Source organism: Eleutherodactylus coqui, chromosome 5, assembly GCF_035609145.1.
Source record: "Eleutherodactylus coqui strain aEleCoq1 chromosome 5, aEleCoq1.hap1, whole genome shotgun sequence".
NCBI lineage: Eukaryota > Metazoa > Chordata > Amphibia > Anura > Eleutherodactylidae > Eleutherodactylus > Eleutherodactylus coqui.
In genome coordinates, this window is record NC_089841.1 from 4,659,687 (window position 1) to 4,683,393 (window position 23,707).

General features: G+C 45.6%; 1 protein-coding gene across 1 annotated transcript in view; it reads left to right on the forward strand.

The window, feature by feature from the left end:
* Positions 1-1,036: 1,036 nt before the first annotated feature.
* Positions 1,037-23,707, forward strand: part of LOC136627219 (B-cell differentiation antigen CD72-like) — a 28,154-nt gene continuing 5,483 nt past the window's right edge. The window contains exons 1-6 of the mRNA XM_066602149.1: positions 1,037-1,097; positions 6,614-6,742; positions 17,487-17,576; positions 18,784-19,203; positions 21,625-21,770; positions 23,436-23,533. Coding sequence (XP_066458246.1) covers positions 1,037-1,097; positions 6,614-6,742; positions 17,487-17,576; positions 18,784-19,203; positions 21,625-21,770; positions 23,436-23,533 — 944 coding nt within the window. The remainder of the gene's footprint in view (positions 1,098-6,613; positions 6,743-17,486; positions 17,577-18,783; positions 19,204-21,624; positions 21,771-23,435; positions 23,534-23,707) is intronic.

The following is a 23,707-nucleotide window of genomic DNA, read 5'->3' on the forward strand; positions in this document are numbered from 1 at the left end:
AAATTTAGTACATTTATGCTAAAATAAAGTATGGGAACAGATTCCTCTATTTGTTTTGGATGCTTTTATATACAATATGTAGGGTTTGGGTTTACAGGGTGCTTATAGCGACAGTTTTGGTTGGCGTCAGCTTTGTGTTATTTTCTTTCTTATGTATATATTGTTGTTTTATTCTGTAATTTTGTTTTATGTGTGTATGTAATCATGTTTTTTACTATCTATGGCCCCCATGACATCATATAAGACCTTGGGGGACATTCAGTTTTTTTTAATTTGACACTTTCCAACTGCTGCTGGGGCGTCCATAGGAGCCCCAGTTATAGGGGAAAACAATCCCTGTAGTGACATTAGTCACTGGCAGAGCTGCCCAAGCTCTAGTATGACTCTTCAGCTCTGCTGTGTCAGGGAACCCCGGCGGTCACATGACCCTCCGTCTGCCGCAGTGAAAGACACTCATTGAGCGCTGTGTACTCTGCAAAGGAAAAGGCAGAAAGGGTTAACATCCCCTCCTGCCTTCACCTCCAGGTTATCAGCTGTCACTAACCTGTCCTGCCTCTGATTGATTTAAGCCCAGGACCAGGAACCGTATATTTACCATGCCTGGTCCTTAATGAGTTAAGAACATCCAGCCATTGGATTCTTCCTCTTTCTGAGTCCAGTAAAATCTGCCTTTCTGAAATCCAACCTTGAGGTCTGAGTCTTCTCAGGTCTTCCTCCCCTTGTTATCCAACATCCAAGGATATCATGATCACGGCCTCCTAAGGTCCCAGCCACCCTTACTTCCTCAACCATTTCTTCCCTGTTGGTAAGAATTAGGTCCAAGATAGCAGACCCCCTTGTTTTCTCTTCTCCCTTTTCTGCCTGTGGATTATAATATAGTCAGTATTATTCTCAGCCTACAGGTGGTGATGTATATAATGTACACATCTGTATGTAAAACACTCAGTATCATTTTTAGTCCATTCACTTCCCTTTTCGGCTCTCTACAGTACTTCACTGCTGAGTTCAGCGCTGTCTGCTGGTGATCGGTACGGAGATGTCGGAGGCTGTGACTTATGCGGACCTGAGATTTGTTGAGCTGGAGATGAAGTCTTTTGGTAACATCTTATTGTCTTCCTTTCTTTGGGTGTCTGTGTGGGGGTGGGGGGTGTATTTCTGCAGACCCTTCTATCAGGTGCCACCTTCACCTGTGCCAGAGGGATGACACCTGTTGCATCTCTGCTATATACTATGATTGTGGAACTTTACATACCTTATAGGGGTCAGAGCTCTACTTCCCTGATACAGAACTCCAAATCCCCTGCATAGACCCTGCAGATTCTTTGTCCCTGCAGCCACCACTAGGGGGAGCTCACTGTATACTGTTATTATGGCGATCTTTGTATATACAGGAGGCTTCTGAGCTCCCATCACATAAATGGGCCATCCATAGTGACTTGTAGTGGGGCCTACAGGCAACATTGTGTTTTATGATTGACTTATAGGATGATTTTAATGGGGATCACAGCATTCCTTGGGCCACAAGAAGAGATTATTATAAGGCTCCGCCCCCTCTGTGTGCAATAAATGTGCTTGTCTACTGTTGAGTATTTTCCTCATGGTGCACAGAGGACTTCTCATCAATAAGACATAACAGGAGATCTTATTGGCCCTAAAGGCAGCTCCATGTGAAATTGTCTTCTGCTGGACCTGCAGGCTGTTTTATTAGGGGTCCATTATGGTGTTAGAGCCTGAGCCCTTCGGAGGATCCTCTGGTGGGTGTGATGCAAATATAATGGGCTATTTGTAGCCCTGCATCTTGTATCCATAGAGCCATGAATGTTCACTGTATACATTATATGGATTGTAGAACTGAGTCTTATAGACCTGCTGGAGACGATGTTAGTATCTGCACATAGGGTCACCATTGTCTTGTAGTTCTACCACCATTGTCTATAGAGTCTGGTGATAATAATAATAATAATAATAATCTTTATTTGTATAGCGCCAACATATTCCGCAGCGCTTACATAGACGGGGGATACAGAAAGACAAAAGTACAAAAAATTACAGAACCACGGTTACAATCGTAATCAGTTGGTGGAAACAATAGGGGTGCGGGTCCTGCTCCAACGAGCTTACATACTACAAGTAATGGGGTGATACAGAAGGTAAAATGGCTGGAGGTGTGCACAGTATCGCGTGATGGAGAGTGAGGGATGCTATATACAGACAACAGTCAGACATTTAGCTATGCGACGGCAGAATCAATATGACTACAGGAGCGGTTTATGATGGCTAGCAGGGATTGCGGTCAGTAGGTCAGGGAACATGTTATCAGGCAGTGTATAGAGGAGTTTGTTTAGGGAATTCGGTATGCCTCCCTGAAGAGGTGCGTTTTTAGAGCACGCCTGAAGTTTTTCGAGTCCTGGATTGCCCGGATGTTCTTTGGTAGTGCATTCCAGAGGACTGGTGCTGCTCTGGAGAAGTCTTGGAGGCGGGAGTGAGAAGTTCGAATTAGAGGGGTGTGCAGTCTGGTTTCGTTAGCAGAGCGGAGAGCCCGGGCTGGGTGATGGATGGAGATGAGGGAGGCAATATAGGGGGGCGCTGTGCTGGGGAGGGCTTTGTGGATTAAGGTAATAAGTTTAAATTGAATTCTGTATTTAACGGGCAGCCAGTGCAGTGACTGGCACAGGGCAGAGGCATCTGAGTAGCGGCTGGACAGGAATATGAGCCTGGCTGCCGCATTCAGGATGGATTGGAGAGGGTAGAGTCTGGTGCAGGGGAGGCCGATCAGCAACGAGTTGCAATAGTCGAGCCGTGAGTGGATGAGGGCAACAATAAGCGTTTTCAGCGTGTCTATGGTGAGAAAAGAGCGGATTCTTGAGATGTTCTTGAGGTGCAGCTGACAGGTTCGGGCCACTGATTGGATGTAGGCGGTAAATGAGAGATCTGAGTCGAATATGACCCCAAGGCAGCGTGCATGTTGTTTGGGAGTTATGGTGGCGCCACACACTGAGATGGAGATGTCAGGATGAGGTCGGTTGGTGGAAGGAGGAAACACCAGTAAGTCAGTTTTAGAGAGGTTTAGTTTTAGGTAGAGAGAGGACATCGTGTTAGAGACAGCAGACAGACAGTTGGTGATGTTTTGGAGGAAAGGTGCAGAGATGTCACGGGAAGAGGTGTATAGCTGGGTGTCATCAGCATAGAGGTGGTAATGGAGGCCAAAGCTCCTGATGGTTTGTCCAACAGGGGCTGTGTAGATAGAGAAAAGGAGGGGGCCAAGGACCGAGCCTTGGGGGACCCCAACAGCAAGGGGAAGAGAAGGAGAGGTAGAGCCAGCAAAGGAGACACTGAAAGAGCGGTTAGATAGGTAGGAGGAGAACCAGGAGAGAGCAGTGTCCTTTAGGCCGATGGAGCGAAGCATACTGATGAGGAGTTTGTGGTCAACAGTGTCAAATGCTGCGGAGAGGTCGAGGAGGATCAGTAGGGAGTAGTCACCCCTCGATTTGGCTGATAGTAGGTCGTTTGATACCCTTGTAAGGGCAGTTTCTGTAGAGTGTTGGGGTCGGAAGCCAGACTGTAGGGGGTCGAGGAGAGAGTTCTCTGATAGATAGCTTACAAGGCGGGAGTAAACCAGCCGTTCTAGTAATTTGGAGATGAAGGGGAGGTTTGAGATGGGTCGGTAGTTGGCAGCATCTGTCGCATCCAGAGTCGGCTTCTTTAGCAGTGGGGATATGATGGCGTGTTTGAAAGAAGAGGGAAAGATGCCAGAGGCCAGAGAGAGGTTGAATATAGTGGTGAGATGGGAGATGACCACTGGGGAGAGGGATCGGAGGAGATGTGAGGGGAGAGGGTCGCTAGTGCAGGTGGTGGGGCGAGCAGAGAAGAGCAGTTTGGAGACTTCTTCCTCTGTTGCTGGTCTGAGTACAGACAGTGAGCAGGAGCTAGATGCAGTGCTGACAAGACTAAGGTCAGGGCTAGTCTGGGATTGGGAAGTTATTTCTTGACGGTGATCTATTGTCATTGTCTAAGGACTGAACTGGGGCGTCATGTATATTTGGAGCTGGGTGCTGCCATGGTTTTAGAATCAGTCTTGTTTGTCCAACCTGGTTACTGGTCACTCAGATTGGGACCTTCTCAGAATAAACAGCTCCATGCATCGATGTTTGTGATACAGATATCCAAGCCATAAATCATATCAGGTATAAAGGACAGGGGAGGGTGGTGGGGAGTCAGAAGCATTGGGACCTGTGATGGGGAACATCCTCTCATATTGGGGTTCCCAGGAGCCCCCTGTTCTCTGTCATATCAGGTATAAAGGACAGGGGAGGGTTCGGGGGAGTCAGAAGCATTGGGACCTGTGATGGGGGATGTCCTCTCATATTGGGGTTCCCAGGAGCCCCCTGTTCCCTGACTTTTCACCATTGCTTCTCCGGCTGACGCATAAAGCAGATAAGTATACCTCAGGCTCTTGGTGATGGGAGCGCTGATGTAACCATTGTTTAAGAATTGGTTACAATATGTTTATACAAAATCACCTGTTTTTATGTAACTTTGTTTCATTTTTATCATTTATCCACTTGTATTAATACATTGTGTTGGATCCGCCCACTTGTCCTTCTTTAAAGCCGTAGCCAAACTTGTAGTTTTCAAGTTGGCAAAACAGATGGGCTAGTCTGAGTTTGGGTGGGGTCTCAGTACAAACTCAGTACAAACAACAGGAGTCTTAGGGGGCCCATAAGGCCTCTCTTCTCCATATAGGTCCAGTACTATGAATAAAGCATTATAGTTGGGGGCCCTGTTACAGGTTTTGCATTGGGGCCCAGAAGCTTCAAGTTATGCCTCTGTGCAGCATGGTTTAGGTATGGGTACGGGTACAGATACAGATAGAGGGGGGGGGGGGCAGCTCACCTTTTGCATCAGGGCCCCTGAGCCTTTAGTTACGCCCCTGTTGTGTTATAACTATTCAAGCCAAAAATCATAAAAAGTATAAAGTCTAAAGAGGATTCTGGTTAGTCAGAAGCATTGGGACCTGGGATGGGGAACGTCCTCTCATATTGGGGTTCCCAGGAGCCCCCTGTTCTCTGTCATATCAGGTATAAAGGACAGGAGAGGGTTCGGGGGAGTCAGAAGCATTGGGACCTGTGACGGGGAATGTCCTCTCATATTGGGGTTCCCAGGAGCCTTCTGTTCTTGGTCATATCAGGTATAAAGGACAGGGAAGGGTTCTGTGGAGTCAGAAGCATTGGGACCTGGGATGGGGAACGTCCTCTCATATTGGGGTTCCCAGGAGCCCCCTGTTCTCTGTCATATCAGGTATAAGGACAGGGGAGGGCTCGGGGGAGTCAGAAGCATGTTAGACCTGTGATGGGGGATGCCCTCTAATATTGGGGTTCCCAGGAGCCCCCTGTTCTTGGTCATATCAGGTATAAAGTACAGGGAAGGGTTCTGTGGAGTCAGAAGCATGTTGGACCTGTGATGGGGAACGTCCTCTCATATTGGGGTTCCCAGGAGCCCCCTGTTCCCTGACTTTTCACCGTTGCTTCTCCGGCTGACGCATAAAGCAGATAAGTATACCTCAGGCTCTTGGTGATGGGAGCGTTGATGTAACTATTGGTTAAGAATTGGTTACAATATGTTTATACAAAATCACCTGTTTTTATGTAACTTTGTTTCATTTTTATCATTTATCCACTTGTATTAATACATTGTGTTGGATCCGCCCCCTTGTCCTTCTTTAAAGCCGTAGCCAAACTTGTGGTTTTCTAGTTGGCAAAACAGGTGGGCTAGTCTGACATTGGGTGGGGTCTCAGTACAAACTATGCATTGTGACCATGGAGTATAAAGTTACACCTCGGGCAGCCAGCATATATTAGTCACATCTCTGCATCTATAAAATGTACTCTACATCCGACTTATCTTACATTTCTGGTAATATTTTTGCCAGTTTCATACATTTGTCTGTCTGGGGTCAGCCACACCCCCTCCAACAAACCTCGCCTACTTTAAAACAAAAGCCCAAAACTTGCACATTTTTGCAGACATCCCCAGTTCATGACTTTGTAATGCCAGAAACTGATGTGAAGATTTTTATGAATGTCCTCCATAATGAGAGTGAGAGAGAGATGGAGCATGGTCAAGTAATCAGTTACTCAAAAATATCAATGCTCGATCGAGCATCAGGCTTAAACGAGCATGCTCGCTCATCTCTAGTAAGTACACTCGCCTCGGCACAGCATATTTGCGCAGTGAATGGGGTACATTTACACGCGTGTCTGCGCTTAGCACTGTCGGTTCTGCCAGTTCACACGGGCGCAGACACACCCGATTCGTGGATTAAAGGCTACTTAGTCTAATGGGGGCCAGCTGTGTTCTGCCTTTCAATGAATTGCGTGGCGCACTAAGCGGTTGCGTACATAATGACTGAGTATTTGCGCACCTCCTATAGACTTCTATGGGCCATTAGTGCACAAATACGCAGGGAAACAGAGCAGGTCATATTTTTTCGCACAAGAGAAGATTGTGCGCAAAACCCCCGCAGACGTGATCGGTGCTATTGTCCGCACATCGTGTGTGTATATTTTATGGGTAGTATATAGCAGCCCGTATAACCATTACTGCTCTCTTACAGATGACTTGGTGGAGACGGACGTGGAAGATGGCGAAGCTATGTACGAGAACGTAAGCGGTGCAGCACCACCAAGATCCAGAACCAAACCCCCGGAGCGACCCGCTGCGCCAGAGGAGCCGCTCCGGACAGGTAGTAGACGGCATGGCGGGATCTGTCTGTACAGTACAGTATAGGGGTGGTACATGTGTGTTATATACAGTCTGTACAGTATAGTGCCGTACATGGGTGTTATATACAGTCTGTACAGTATAGGGCAGTACATGTGTGTTATATACAGTCTGTACAGTATAGGGGCGGTACATGTGTGTTATATACAGTCTGTATAGTATAGGGGTGGTACATGTGTGTTATATACAGTGTGTATAGTATAGGGGTGCTACATGTGTGTTATATACAGTCTGTATAGTATAGGGGTGGTACATGTGTGTTATATACAGTGTGTATAGTATAGGGGCGGTACATGAGTGTTATATACAGTCTGTACAGTATAGGCCTGGTACATAGGTATTATATACAGTCTGTATAGTATAGGGGCAGTACATGTGTGTTATATACAGTCTGTACAGTATAGGGGCGGTACATGTGTGTTATATACAGTCTGTACAGTATAGGGAAGCACATGTGTGTTATATACAGTCTGTACAGTATAGGGGCGGTACATGTGTGTTATATACAGTCTGTATAGTATAGGGGCGGTACATGTGTGTTATATACAGTCTTTACAGTATAGGGGCGGTACATGTGTGTTATATACAGTCTGTACAGTATAGGGGCGGTAAATGTGTGTTATATACAGTCTGTACAGTATAGGGGCGGTACATGTGTGTTATATACAGTCTGTACAGTATAGGGGAGCACATGTGTGTTATATACAGTCTGTACAGTATAGGGGAGCACATGTGTGTTATATACAGTCTGTACAGTATAGGGGCAGTACATGTGTGTTATATACAGTCTGTACAGTATAGGGGCGGTACATGTGTGTTATATACAGTCTGTACAGTATAGGGGAGCACATGTGTGTTATATACAGTCTGTACAGTATAGGGGCGGTACATGTGTGTTATATACAGTCTGTACAGTATAGGGGCGGTACATGTCTGTCATTTACAGTCTGTATAGTATATGGGCGGTACATGTTGTTATATACAGTCTGTATAGTATAGGGGCGGTACATGTGTGTTATATACAGTCTGTACAGTATAGGGGCGGTACATGTGTGTTATATACAGTCTGTACAGTATAGGGGCGGTACATGTGTGTTATATACAGTCTGTACAGTATAGGGGCGGTACATGTGTGTTATATACAGTCTGTACAGTATAGGGGCGGTACATGTGTGTTATATACAGTCTGTATAGTATAGGGGTGGTACATGTGTGTTATATACAGTCTGTACAGTATAGGGGCAGTACATGTGTGTTATATACAGTCTGTATAGTATAGGGGCGGTACATGTGTGTTATTTACAGTCTGTATAGTATAGGGGCGGTACATGTGTGTTACATACAGTCTGTACAGTATAGGGGCAGTACATGTGTGTTATATACAGTCTGTATAGTATAGGGGAGCACATGTGTGTTATATACAGTCTGTGCAGTATAGGAGCGGTACATGTGTGTTATATACAGTCTGTATAGTATAGGGGCGGTACATGGTGTTATATACAGTCTGTATAGTATAGGGGCGGTACATGTGTGTTATATACAGTCTGTATAGTATAGGGGTGTACATGTGTGTTATATACAGTCTGTATAGTATAGGGGCGGTACATGGTGTTATATACAGTCTGTATAGTATAGGGGCGGTACATGTGTGTTATATACAGTCTGTATAGTATAGTGCCATACATGTGTGTTATATACAGTCTGTATAGTATAGGGGCAGTACATGTGGGTTATATACAGTCTGTAGATTATATGAGTGTACATGTGTGTTATATACAGTCTGTATAGTAAACGGGCAGTACATGTGTGTTATATACAGTCTCTATAGTATAGGGGCGGTACATGTGTGTTATATACAGTCTGTATAGTATAGGGGCGATACATGTGTGTTATATACAGTCTGTATAGTATAGGGGTGGTACATGTGTGTTATATACAATCTCTATAGTAAACGGGCAGTACATGTGTGTTATATACAGTCTCTATAGTATAGGGGCGGTACATGTGTGTTATATACAGTATGTATAATATAGGGGCGGTACATGGGTGTTATATACAGTCTGTATAGTATAGGGGCAGTATATGGGTGTTATATACAGTGTGTACAGTATAGGGGCAGTACATGTGTGTTATATACAGTCTGTATAGTATAGGGGCAGTATATGGGTGTTATATACAGTGTGTACAGTATAGGGGCAGTACATGTGTGTTATATACAGTCTGTATAGTATAGGGGCAGTACATGTGTGTTATATACAGTGTATATAGTATAAGGGCGGTACATGTGTGTTATATACAGTCTGTACAGTATAGGGGCAGTACATGGGTGTTATATACAGTCTCTATAGTATAGGGGCAGTACATGTGTGTTATATACAGTCTGTATAGTATAGGGGCAGTGCATGTGTGTTATATACAGTCTGTATAGTATAGGGCCGGTACATGGGTGTTATATACAGTCTGTATAGTATAGGGCCGGTACATGGGTGTTATATATAGTCTGTGTTGTATAAGCCCGGTACATGGGTGTTATATATAGTCTGTGTTGTATAACGACGGCACATGGGTATTATATACAGTCTGTATAGTGTAGCACTGGTACATGGGTGTTATATATAGTCTGTGTTGTATAAGGGCAGTACATGGGTGTTATATATAGTCTGTGTTGTATAAGGGCAGTACATGGGTGTTATATACAGTCTGTATAGTATATGGCCGTACATAGGTGTTATATACAGTCTGTATAGTATAGGGCGGTACATGTGTGTTATATACAGTCTGTATAGTATAGGGGCGGTACATGTGTGTTATATACAGTCTGTATAGTATAGGGGCGGTTCATGTGTGTAATATACAGTCTGTGTTGTATAAGGGCAGTACATGGGTGTTATATACAGTCTGTATAGTATATGGCCGTACATATGTGTTATATACAGTCTGTATAGTATAGGGCGATACATGTGTGTTATATACAGTCTGTATAGTATAGGGCCGTACATGGGTGTTATATACAGTCTGTATAGTATAGGGGGTGTAGTAGTGCTGTACACAGAAGGGCCTGTAGAGGGCTGCAGATAGGACTTCTGGTTCGAGGGTTAACACAAAGGGGTGAAGCAGGAACTAGAAAAGGGCCAGTTCCTGCCAGAATCAGGTTAGAGAGGGAGAAGACCAGTGCAGCAGAGGGAGGTGCTGCAGGCTGGTGGCCTAGCAGAGCCCAGAGCCCAGAGCCCAGAGCCCAAAGCCCAACAGGGACGACAACCCTGGACTCACACCCAAGTTGAGAGAGATGTTGGCTGAGAGAGCCAGATTCGTGGAGCTGCAAGGGCTGCTAGCCCAGGGTCTAGGGCAGACCAGGAGTCTGACCGGGAAGACGACCCTAAACTCTACACCCTGGTGGGGTGCTCATATGGACTGTGTAGTTCCTTGTTATATGATGTGCTGTGATGAATAAAGGCTGGCAGGAGCCAGATGAAGAAATCCACATCTCCTGAGCAGTTATTACACACGTGGTGCGCCATTTCTATATAAGAGAGGTCTTCCGAGGCAAGTGTAGCCCGCTTGCTACAGGGGGGTACATGGGTGTTATATACAGTCTGTACAATGCAGGGGCGGTACATGGGTGTTATATACTGTCTGTATAGTATAGGGTCGGTATATGGGTATGATATACAGTCTGTACAATACAGGGGCGGTACATGGTGTTATATACAGTCTGTATAGTATAGGGGCGGTACATGTGTGTTATATACAGGCTGTATAGTATAGGGGCGGTACATGGGTGTCATATACTGTCTGTATAGTATAGGGGTGGTACATGGGTGTTATTTACATTCTATATAGTATAGGGGCAGTACATGTGTGTTATATACAGTCTGTATAGTATAGGGGTGGTACATGGGTGTTATTTACAGTCTGTATAGTATAGGGGTGGTACGTGTGCTATATACTGTCCGTATAGTATAAGGGCAGTACATGTGTGTTATATACAGTCTGTATAGTATAGTGGTGGTACATGGGTGTTATATACAGTCTGTATAGTATAGGGGTGGTACATGGGTGTTATATACAGTCTGTATAGTATAGGGTGGTACATGGGTGTTATATATTGTCCGTATAGTATAGTGGCGGTACATGGGTGTTATATACTATCCGTATACTATAGTGGCGGTACATGGGTGTTATATACTGTCCGGATAGTATAGGGGCGGTACATGTGTGTTATATACAGTCTGTATAGTATAGGGTAGTACATGGGTGTTATATACAGTTTGTATAGTATAGGGGTGGTACATGGGTGTTATATACTGTCCGTAAACTATAGGGGTGGTACATGGGTGTTATATACTGTCCATATAGTATAGGGGGTGGTACATGTGTTATTTACAGTCTGTATAGTATAAGGGTGTACATGGGTGTTATATACAGTCTGTATAGTATAGGGGTGCTGCATGTGTATTATATACAGTGTGTATAGTATAAGGGTGTACATGGGTGTTATATACAGTCTGTATAGTATAGGGGCGGTACATGGGTGTCATATACTGTCTGTATAGTATAGGGGTGGTACATGGGTGTTATTTACATTCTATATAGTATAGGGGTGGTACATGGGTGTTAGATACTGTCCGGATAGTATAGGGGTGGTACATGGGTGTTATTTACAGTCTGTATAGTATAGGGGTGGTACGTGTGCTATATACTGTCCGTATAGTATAAGGGCAGTACATGTGTGTTATATACAGTCTGTATAGTATAGTGGTGGTACATGGGTGTTATATACAGTCTGTATAGTATAGGGGTGGTACATGGGTGTTATATACAGTCTGTATAGTATAGGGTGGTACATGGGTGTTATATATTGTCCGTATAGTATAGTGGCGGTACATGGGTGTTATATACTATCCGTATACTATAGTGGCGGTACATGGGTGTTATATACTGTCCGGATAGTATAGGGGCGGTACATGTGTGTTATATACAGTCTGTATAGTATAGGGTGGTACATGGGTGTTATATACAGTTTGTATAGTATAGGGGTGGTACATGGGTGTTATATACTGTCCGTAAACTATAGGGGTGGTACATGGGTGTTATATACTGTCCATATAGTATAGGGGGTGGTACATGTGTTATTTACAGTCTGTATAGTATAAGGGTGTACATGGGTGTTATATACAGTCTGTATAGTATAGGGGTGCTGCATGTGTATTATATACAGTGTGTATAGTATAAGGGTGTACATGGGTGTTATATACAGACTGTATAGTATAGGGGCGGTACATGTGTGTTATATACAGTCTGTATAGTATAGGGGCGGTACATGTGTGTTATATACAGTCTGTATAGTATAGGGGTGGTACATGTGTGTTATATACAGACTGTATAGTATAGGGGCGGTACATGTGTGTTATATACAGACTGTATAGTATAGGGGCGGTACATGGTGTTATATACAGTCTGTATAGTATAGGGGTGGTACATGGGTGTTATGTACTGTCCGTATAGTATAGGGATGGTACGTGTGCTATATCCTGTCCGTATAGTATAAGGGCAGTACATGTGTCTTATATACAGTCTGTATAGTATAGGGGTGGTACATGGGTGTTATGTACAGTGTATAGTATATGCATGGTGCATGTGTATTATATACAGTGTGTATAGTATAGGGGTGCTACATGTGTATTATATACAGTGTGTATAGTATAGGGGTGTACATGGGTGTTATATACAGTCTGTGTAGTATAGAGGCAATACATGGGTGTTATATACAGTCTGTATAGTATATGCATGGTACGTGTGTGTTATATACAGAGTATAGTATATGCATGGTACATGTGTATTATATACAGTGTGTATAGTATAGGGTTGCTACGTGTGTGTTATATACAGGGTGTATAGTATAGTGGCTGTACACGTGTTATGTATAGTGTGTATAGTATATGCATGGTACTGGCGTCACGTGACAACACTGTTAGTACTAATTACCATCGTTTACATCTGCATGTTCTTTTTGCACTGCACGCCACCGAGCTGGGCCACGTTCTGCCGATGTCGGGGAGAGATCAGAGCCACCTGTGACAGCCATCTTGAGAACCCCTTTGTCTCCTCCGTATTAGCCGGCCTTCCGTTTGGACACCCCAAAAGCCTTGGCGTCATGAACAGGATGATGCCTCTGTGCCGCACAGGTTGGAAGGGCCAGTAAAGGACTTTCTTTGCCCTCACTTCTTGATTATGCTAGCAACTTCACTTGGGACACAAAGTATGTTCAGAGAATGCGCTACAAGCTGAGATAGGAATGTGTAGTGTTGCCTAGAAAGGGGACTTACTGGACATTCCTGTTATGACCGAGGATGCAGATACAAAAAGGGAGGTTTAAGATGCCACCCAGCCAACCCTTCTTACCTGCCACAAAAAGCCCGTGAGTTGTGAGAGAAAAGTAGAGGGGAGGGAAACCCCCACTCTGGAGCTGCAAGAGGGAGGAGCCAGGAGCCACCCTGAGGCGGAGTCAGCAGTGCGCTCAGAGGACTCAGAACAGTGCGTTGGAGTTAGAGGAAACTCAAATGGTTGGCAGTGAGAACTCGGAAGATATGCAAGGTGTGCCATCCGGCTATGCACCTGCAAACATCCATAGTACTTTGGGGAAGAGAAGGAGATACAGAACCTTTTGCCCTTCATCGTAGACAGGCAGGGAAAACCGTCCATCAGACAGAATCAGCATCCCCTCTCATCAAAACACCCTCATTCCTCAAATAGTGCCAAGGGCTCCATATCTGTGTAAATTTACCATGGTCGCTCTTAGACCAACTAGATAGTTCTTCACTCTTAGACCAACTAGATAGTTCTTCGAGGTTGAAGATAAGGTCACCCTTCTCTCTCCATTGTGTCAGTGACGGGGGAGTTTTTTTGGAGTCAATGAAGAGGCAGCCACATCTAGCAGGAAGGCAATTAGTTTGTGCTTTACCGGATGACAGGTAGCGGAGGGTTTCCATAGGAACAACATCTCAGGTGTAACCATTAGGTTTGGGAAATTGTCCTCAATACTCCCTTTGCCCCCTTCCAAAAAGGTGACAGTATCGGACATTCCCACTAAATATGTAGATATGAGCTTTCTTATGTATTACACCTCCAGCATCTGCCAGAAGAAGCCGATTTGTATGCATAGAGCCCCTGCGGAGTCCTGTACCATCTCTATAGTAATTTATAGTAGCTCTCCTGTGATAAAATGCAGCGGGGGGGGGGGGGGGGGGGACCAAAGGCCATTTTCAAAATTAGGTTGGTGTCCCTCATAGAACAAGAGATACCGAACTCCTCCCAGGAGGTGAGAAAGGAAGGCTTAGAAAGCAGTGGAGGGGTAAATTCACAATTTTCCTAGACTTAATATTGTTCTCCCTCAAAGCCCTTTCGATGTGCGTCTGAGGTCTGGTTGTTTTGTACTGCTTGAGAAAGTCCCCAAACACTCTAGTCACATAAGCCTTCTGCAGGAAGGAGAGGGTAAGGAGAGGGTCTGGTCAGGCACAAGGATTTGTAGGAGGTTTATGAGAAAGTACCTGCAGGTCACCTATATTAATACCCAGTCATTTCTTCCAAATGCTAGTGGTGCACAAGGTATAGACAGTGTCTAGAAGCTTATAAATACCCCCAATGGGGTGATTGGTGAAGGCCTAGGAGCCAGCACCTCTTTTAGTCCGTCCAAGGTCTCGCAGGGTCCCCTGATGAAGCAATTGAAGCCCTTAGATCTGTATTTGCTCTTTGAAGGGAACCCAAAGTCGGCTATCAGGGTATCTCCGTATGAGCCCGCTTCTATTTCCAGACAAGTGTTGTGGTTACCTTTTCAGTTGTATTTCTGGTTCCATTTCTATTGCGTGCTGTGTCAGGTCATCACTTCACGGGCTCCTATAGGGATAATCAGGGCCCAGGAAGAAGACTGTGGGGCCGTCTTTATCGAGGCAATGACTCCGCTCCTGGGCAGGGACCCTTCACCCTGCCTGCTAGGCTAGGGCTAGGCCTCCTTCTCCTTGGAGTGGTGCTACTGATTAGCATAGCGTGGTGTGCCTCTATTTTCATCTGGTTTACGTATTTCTGCTGTGGTGAGCACTGTTCTTCAGTACATAGTATTAGCAACTGCAGTGTTGTGAACATCACCCTGCGTCCGTGTGGAGCGTGGTGCTCGTGTGCCGCATGGACGTGACAACCTGATCCCTGACCGGTAGGGCCAGGTCCATCCAATAACCAATCTGGATGGCCCTGTAGTAATCGTAGATACTAGGGAGGTCGATGCCCATCTCTAAGCCCGTCCTAACCATTAGGCTATAGGCCAGTCTGGGTGTCCTCTCTCTCTCCAGACAAACCCTGAGAAAGCCGAACAAAGAGATTGAAAAAACCTCACATGAAGATGAATGGGGAGCATCCGACTCTTATAAAGAACTAAAGCACGTACGATTTCAATATATCTATCCTGCCAAACCAGGATATGAAAGGCGGATGATACTGCCGCAGGAGGCTCTTTACCTGAGCTAAAAGGGGCGGGAAGTTGGGTAGGAATAGGTCTTCTGCTTTCTTGGTAAGCCTGACTCCCAAGTAGTTCAATGACGTCTCTGCCCAAGAGAAAGGAGAACTGGCCTTCAGAGCTCTACAGCGGGCTGCAGGAATGGATACATTTAGGACCGTGGATTTTGAAACCTTAACTTTGAAGTTGGATATGAACCCCTCCCACTGGTTTCACAATGGAATCAGAAAAGGAAGATCCCACGCACCCGTTGTGACCTAGCGGTGTGGAGGACTAAGAAGGACACTTGGACATTTTATTTTTATGTTGTTGGACTTCTCAGCTACAGGTATAATTTGATATTTTTCTTCAGATTTTTTGCAGTAATATAGCATGGTTTCCTTATTTTTTTTCTTCCACTTGGTAATATGGGGCTTTAAAGTTAAACTCCACATGGTCTGTTATTGCACTAAGTTCCAAATGTGTTTTTCTGCGCATTGTTTGCTTCATTTGCCTAATAATATTTAGTATCATTCTTATGTTATAGTGTGGGGAGCGCTTAATGAATATTTTTGAATGAAAATGTATGAGAGAGTTATAGTAATGTTATAAGTAAAAGTACAGGAGTGGAGTTAGGAGAGCCTTATAGTGCAGACCGGGGGTATTGTTCCAATGGGATTTAGTCTAATGTGAATAAATGTCTAGAGGAAGGTGTGCTGAGGCCCATTTAGACACAACGATTATTGCTCAAAATTTGCTCATCAGCCGTCTTTTGAGCGATAATCGTTGTATGTAGCTGCACTGACATCCTGCAGTTTTCGTTCTCCCGTCGCTCATCCTTGTCTCTCAGGCTGCTGACAATGAGCCTTATCAGGAATTCACAGCGGGATACAGCAGATACTATTGTAATGTCTGGGCTCTTGCTGTGTGACGTTGGTGGTAGTCAGGGAGACCATGCAATGCTCTACTAGGAGCAGGCACAGGAATTCACTTTGACAACTCTGTAGGTAACAAGTCTCCTATATGGAGAGTGTAAATTGGATGCTGGGTGGCAGCGATGCTGCCCCCTAGCTCAGCCTACCACTACTTTCTGTATATGTAACTGGTATAAGAGATAAGATGAACCAATAAGTATTAGCTTTTAATAAAACTGCCTACATAGTATTTAAGGCTCTGTTATGATGTCACAAGTCCGTCTAGATTTGAGAACCTTTATGTCTCCTAGACTCATTAGTGTCGACACTGAATAAATGTTTGTTCATTTCCTATGTCCCTGGGTATCGTATTGGATGTCGGCTCCTATTTCATTACGAGCAAGAGAAACCAAGTAATCTTGTAGATATGAGACCTTTTAATGGCTAACAAAAATACATGATGTAACGAGCTTGCGAACTTCTCGGGTTGTTCTTCACCAAAATGGAATAGATCTGAAGAGGCATGAATATTTATACATACTTATGACAGGGCAAATACATGGAATAAACTGAATATAAGGAATTATTATATAATTCTGCTCATGGCTGTGGCAGGAAGAAGGACCTTTCAAGACTCCTTCCTCACAATGGCTCACCTGTAGCAGACCTTCTCCATGCTTCACTTCCTAGCTTCTCCCCCACCACATCCCGCACTGCACATACCTTTGCTCTGCCTGATTTCCCGCAGTCACTGCACACTTCTCATCTTCCTGTACGGGGCCCTTTCTTCTCTCCCTCTACTGACCAATCTCTGGCGCACTCTCTGTCACACCACTGTCTATCAGCCAATCCCCAAAACCTTCACACAGGGCAGACTGGCCAACGAGAAATGGGTCTGCCAGCAACCAATAGTAAGGGTTTATTGGACCCTGTTGCTATTCAGATTTCCCTTCACTGTGAGATGCAGGTGACTGCTTGAACCACCTCACCACAGCAACAGCTTTATATTGGACCCTTCTGGGTCACTACACCAAGACAGATCTATATGGTACCAGGCAGACTCCACTGACCATAATAGGGTCCATCCACTTTCGCTCAGCCCCCCAGCATATTCAGGGTGATGGAGATGTGGAGGGTGATGGAGATGTGGAAGGTGATGGAGATGTGGAGGGTGATGGAGATAGTGATGGTGATGTAGTCTCTCCTGGACTCTGGTATATTATAGGGTATTATCCGTACATACTATAAGGTTACCTATAAACATCCGTACATCGTTGAGTATCATTGACTGTTCTTTGTCTCCTTAGGACTTTGGGCCCGGACTTCCCTCCTGTCGCTGCTACATTTACTGCTTTCTCTCATGTTAGTGGCCTCCACTATTGGACTGGTGGTGAAGTGTAAGTGATGCCGGGAATGATGCATTGTGGGTAATCTTCAGGGTTGAGCACATCATGAGGTAGGAATAGTACATAGGACTCTGGTGTACTGGTACTTTGGGGATCAGCTCACACTTGCATTATAAGGAAATTTTTTGTGATCTAACCCAGGAAAGGATGAGAAACAAACCTGACTTGTTCTCCTCCCTCCGGGCTCCACGCTGGGTCACCGCTAAAAGACTTCTTCCTCCGTCTTCCACATGGTGCTCCTTTGCTGAAGTCATCTCTCTTCCTTCTTCTTCCTCTCGTCTGACTCGCCTCCCACTTCCTCTCTTAACTCCACCCATTTCCCACTACTCACTCCCACTTAACCCTTTTGATCCCTGCCCCCCAGTCCCTTGCAGCTACATTATGCATTTTGCTGCATGCAATATTTTTTTTAATTGTTTAGAATTTTTAATGATATTAATGAGGAAATGGAGGCTTTGTAAATATTTATGAACATGTCAGTAAACTTTTCTCCTTTTTGTTTTTGTTCCAATAGGGACTTCACCTCATCACTCCTACAATACACTGCAATCCCCTGTACTACAGTATATTATGCTACCACAATACAACTTGCCTCTGTCATTAGGAGTACTAAACATGGCAGACCTGGATGCGTAGAATTGCCATGATATCCTCTTGGCACCCCCATGATTGTGTTGTAGGGGGTGATGGGATGACATGAGTTGCCCTCAGCCTCTGTTTTGGAACTCAGCTGGCACCTGCCTGTAGTGATAAACCCCCGCAACCTTTGAACTTTTAGATTTACCAGTCTGAGAATAGAGGAAATTAGAACAACGTATTACTCAGTGTGAGAATGACCTGTGCGCCCCTCGGGTCACTTTCATGCCCAGTGCAGCGGCTCAGCACCCATTCAGTCTGGTTGATTACTAGTAATACCCTCCAGTCTTATTAATGATATTTACTGACAGGTGAACCAGAACTTATTAGATTCCAATATATAAGCGAGGGGGCCATAGATGATGTCGTCATGTCATTTACATGTTCTATTCTTGTGGGAGGATCATAGATGATGTCATCATTTCATTTATGTCAGATTCTTGTGGGAGGGTCATAGATGATGTCATCATGCCATTCACATGTCCTATTCCTGTGGATAGGTGGGAGGGTCATAGATGATGTCATCATGTCATTTACATATCAACGATTCCTTCATTTCCAGATATGGATGTGTCCCATCAGTTCCACCATCTTTCTGTAAGTCACACAGAGGTCACCCAGAGGCTTCAGAGGAAGGAGAAGGATTTAGCAGCCGCAGAGAACATTCTGGAAAGTATCCGGGGGGAGACAAAAGAGATGGTTTGGCATCTTAATACATCATTACTGGCATATCAGTGGACCTCCAAGGAGTCTACTGATGAGAAGGTGCAGTTGGTCAGGGACAAGGAGGTCCTTAATACGTCTTTACTGCAGTGTCAGCGGACCGCCAAGGAGTCTACTGATGAGAAGGTGCAGTTGGTCAGGGACAATGAAGTCCTTAATACGTCTTTACTGCAGTGTCAGCGGACCGCCAGGGAATCTACTCATGAGATGGAGAGACGTCTGCAAAACGTAACGGCACAGATGGAAAAACTGCAGAAAGGTACGAAATAATTAACCGGTTGTCACCATGAATAAAACAGCTCACGACACGAAGGATTGTGGATGGAAGCCGGTATCGGCATCTGGCGGGGATCAGAGCTACATGGGGAGAAAAGGAGGAGAAGAGGGGCAAAAGCAGAGAATAAGGAAGAGGAAAGCCAGAGTAGAGAAGGATAAGACAGGGAGGTGGGGACGAGGATGTTGGGGAGAATAAGCTGACTAATGAGTGCAGCTCTGAAGTATAAGGCTGCCTGTCCACGGCCGGGATGGAATATCGTTAGCGATATTCAGTGGCGGGAGTCCCACAAGGTCCCACAATGAGTCTATCTAAATGATAGGCTCCCAGCTGAGAATGGGGCAAATCACGGCATTCCCAGATTTTAATCACGCGAGCGGAGAACTGCTATGATTTTCCGCTCGTGGACGTCGGGCTGCGCTTTTCGTAGTTGCCCTATGAAAAGTGTGTCATGCAAGTTATCGCTGCGGATCTCGCTATGATGTGTTGCCCGTGCACAGGCAGCCTAATACTGGATGTAACTCAGGATCAGTACAGGATAAGTAATGTAGGTATACAGTGACTCCACCAGCAGAATAGTGAGTGCAGTTCTGGAGTATAATACAGCATGAAACCCAGGATCAGTACAGGATAAGTAATGTATGTACACAGTGACTCCACCAGCAGAATAGTGAGTGCAGCTCTGGGGTATAATACAGGATGTAACTCAGGAGCAGTACAGGATAAGTAATGTATGTACACAGTGACTCCACAAGCAGAATAGTGAGTGCAGCTCTGGGGTATAATACAGGATGTAACTCAGGAGCAGTACAGGATAAGTAATGTATGTACACAGTGACTCCACCAGCAGAATAGTGAGTGCAGCTCTGGAGTATAATACAGGATGTAACTCAGCATCAGTACAGGATAAGTAATGTATGTACACAGTGACTCCACCAGCAGAATAGTGAGTGCAGCTCTGGAGTATAATACAGGATGTAACTCCTCATCAGTACAGGATAAGTAATGTATGTACACAGTGACTCCACCAGCAGAATAGTGAGTGCATCTCTGGGGTATAATACAGGATGTAACTCAGGAGCAGTACAGGATAAGTAATGTATGTACACAGTGACTCCACCAGCAGAATAGTGAGTGCAGCTCTGGAGTATAATACAGGATGTAACTCAGGATCAGTACAGCATAAGTAATGTATGTACACAGTGACTCCACCAGCAGAATAGTGAGTGCAGCTCTGGAGTATAATACAGGATGTAACTCCTCATCAGTACAGGATAAGTAATGTATGTACACAGTGACTCCATCAGCAGAATAGTGAGTGCATCTCTGGGGTATAATACAGGATGTAACTCAGGAGCAGTACAGGATAAGTAATGTATGTACACAGTGACTCCACCAGCAGAATAGTGAGTGCAGCTCTGGAGTATAATACAGGATGTAACTCAGGATCAGTACAGGATAAGTAATGTATGTATACAGTGACTCTACCAGCAGAATAGTGAGTGCAGCTCTGGAGTATAATATAGGATGTAACTCAGGATCAGTACAGGATAAGTAATGTATGTACACAGTGACTCCACCAGCAGAATAGTGAGTGCAGCTCTGGAGTATAATACAGGATGTAACTCAGGGTCAGTACAGGATAAGTAATGTATGCACACAGTGACTCCACCAGCAGAATAGTGAGTGCAGCTCTGGAGTATAATATAGGATGTAACTCAGAATCAGTACAGGATAAGTAATGGGTGTACTCAGTAACTCCACAAGCAGAACAGTTAATTCAGCTCTGGAGCATGATATGGAGGCTGTATCTCAGGATGAGAACAAGATCACTTAAAGCTACAGATGCTGTTTTGCACCAATGAGAGCCTGTAATAACAGCTGCCTCTTGATTTCTGCCCGCTGCGGTGCTACCATGTGGAGTTTTTCCTGCCCAGATCACCATCCACATCATCCACATCCTGCACAGCATTAGTTCTGAGGGTATATTTGCTCGCAGTGAAGTGGAAAGTGATGTCACACGTCCTTTATGTGGACTGATAACAGACATGATGCCGTCTCTCTCTCAGTGCCGGAGCTTCAGGTTTTGCGGTCCTTGTATAATTGCTGTCTGTGTCTGAGGATCACACTTACCACTTAACGGTTTCTCTTCAAAATTAATTATTACATTTAAGAACTAGAACCTCCGTCACTGAAGGCTTTCTGTAATAGTCACCGAGTCGCCCTCACGTGTACCGTGTGTAGTAATCACTCACGGAGTCGCCCTCACGTGGGCCATCTCTAATATTCAGCCATCGAGTCGCCCTCACGTGGGCCATCTCTAATATTCAGTCATCGAGTCGCCCTCACGTGGCTCGGGGCACCAGGCAGCGCTGTAACTGAACACACGCCCTTCTATTTCCGTAGACCTTTGTCCGGATGGTTGGATATTGTTCGGAAGGAAATGTTTATTTATATCCGAAGAGATGAAGTCCTGGGAAGGAAGTCAGGGTTATTGTGAAGTGGAGGGTGCCAACCTGCTGGTGGCGGAGCGGGACGACGCTGTGATGAAGGTACGGAAGGATGATGGGTGTTGTGGTTGTCCGGCGCTGATGCGCCCATCTATATAAGCTCTCCATTGAATTGATGCATGACACATCGTCACTGTGGATGTCTTTGGCGCTATGTCAGCACTTGCTGTAGAGCGCCGCCCAGCTCTCCGCTATCTGTCCGACCTAGCCGCGGTATATTAGTGGTGCGCCGTGCCAGGAACATGCGCACTAACATTGTCTGCATCTCAAGGTTCCTTAACACGGGGCGGTTATTGCCTGAATAATCCGTAGAAGCGGTGACCTTCAGTGATAGTCGGCCCGTGTACGTGCGGCCGCCGGCCAGGCACCGCGCCAGAAGTCGCTCTCTTGTCGGTGTTGCTTGGTTCACAGCTCGCCCATTGGCCTTGTAAGCGGCCAGTCCTTCATCTATGACAATGCCTGTCTGCAGTGAATGGCGGTGAGAAGCTCCGCCCACTGCGCCTCCATTATCTGCATGACTCTTGCTCATATGTGATAGCACCGGGCTGATAGTTACCGGGGGGCGGCTGCTGGGCCCGCTGCGCCCGTCAGTCATCCTGTGTAGCCGTACCTTTAGGCTGTTCTCACACGACCAATGAAATCGTTGCACAATATCAATTCACTATTTTTCATCGCAGGCTGGAATAAATCGCGGCATGCCCGATCTTTGGGCGCCCTTGGAACGCCTCACATGGCATCGCCCATTGTTTACAATGGGGCCAGTAAAGCATCACACGGTGTGCGAGGTGCCCACGAGCGCGATGCACGGTTTACCCATTATATGCCGCGTTGGAGGATCGCTACTTCCTGAAGTGATGTAGCGCCTGGCATCTGCGGGGACGTCACACGTTGGGGAGTGTGATGTTGGGAGCGATGTGGCACTCGCCCGTGTGTAATTAGCCTTAGTCTTTGCTGTGACCTTGCCTCTCAGGGATCGGGCTGTATACAGGGGATATAATAAGTCTACGCCGCACCCGTGTTATAACGTCCGGTTAGAAAATCCAACCAAGATGAAACACTTCAGATCTCTCCCCTCCGTCTGACCCGTTATCCGGGCGATCCAGGGGAAGACTTAAGGCCCTTTTAGACGCAACGAGAATCACTCAAAGCCGTCTTTTGAGTGATTCTCGTTCTGTCTAACTGCAGGGACAGCGTGCAGTGTTTGCGCACGAGTCGCTGATTGCTGAAATTTAGTGTGCTGTTATCAGCCGACTGCGCTGATAAGATTCTCTGTGCCTGTGTCCTGCAGTAAATTCACAGTGTTCTATTACTGGCCGCAGTGGTGTCCCGCTCCGCCTGCATAGTCTATGGTAGCTAATTAGTGACTATAAAGTATGTAAAGATGATCGCTCAAAACTGTCACTCAGCAAGTTTTGATCGATCATCTATGAGTGTAAATGGGGCTTTCTTCTACCCCTGTAGGTCAGCGCCCCCTGCTGGTTCAGTGTCTGAACGGGGCAGCAGATGAGCTGATTGCCTCTTGTTCCCTCTGGCTGCTCTGTGTGACGAGACAGAAGTATATTACAGCGGTCACTGTTTGTGTTGTGTCCCCCTCCCATATAACCCGTAGCCCCCTCCCCTCCCCCGCTCATTAATGCCCCTGGTTGTGTCTCTTCTAGCAGCGCTCGTGTGTTTGTTGGTCCTTGAACTCTTTTTCTTTGATTCTAGGCTTTTTCTATTAATAATAAAGTCAATTTTTGGGTCGGCAAAATGTTAAAACGGGGCTTAAACAAGAAAAGTTGGGAATGGCCGAACAGCCTTGAAATGTGAGTAACATTGCTCTCTGTTATCAGCTGTTTTGTCTGGGATCCTCAGTAGGATCGCCGCACGATGAGTGTGGAGCTCCGTCCGTCCCTCACTCACATACACACAGGGGATTTATTGCTTCAGTGACTAATCGGCCCCCAACATTCATACAGGGGGGTGCAAACTGACACGTT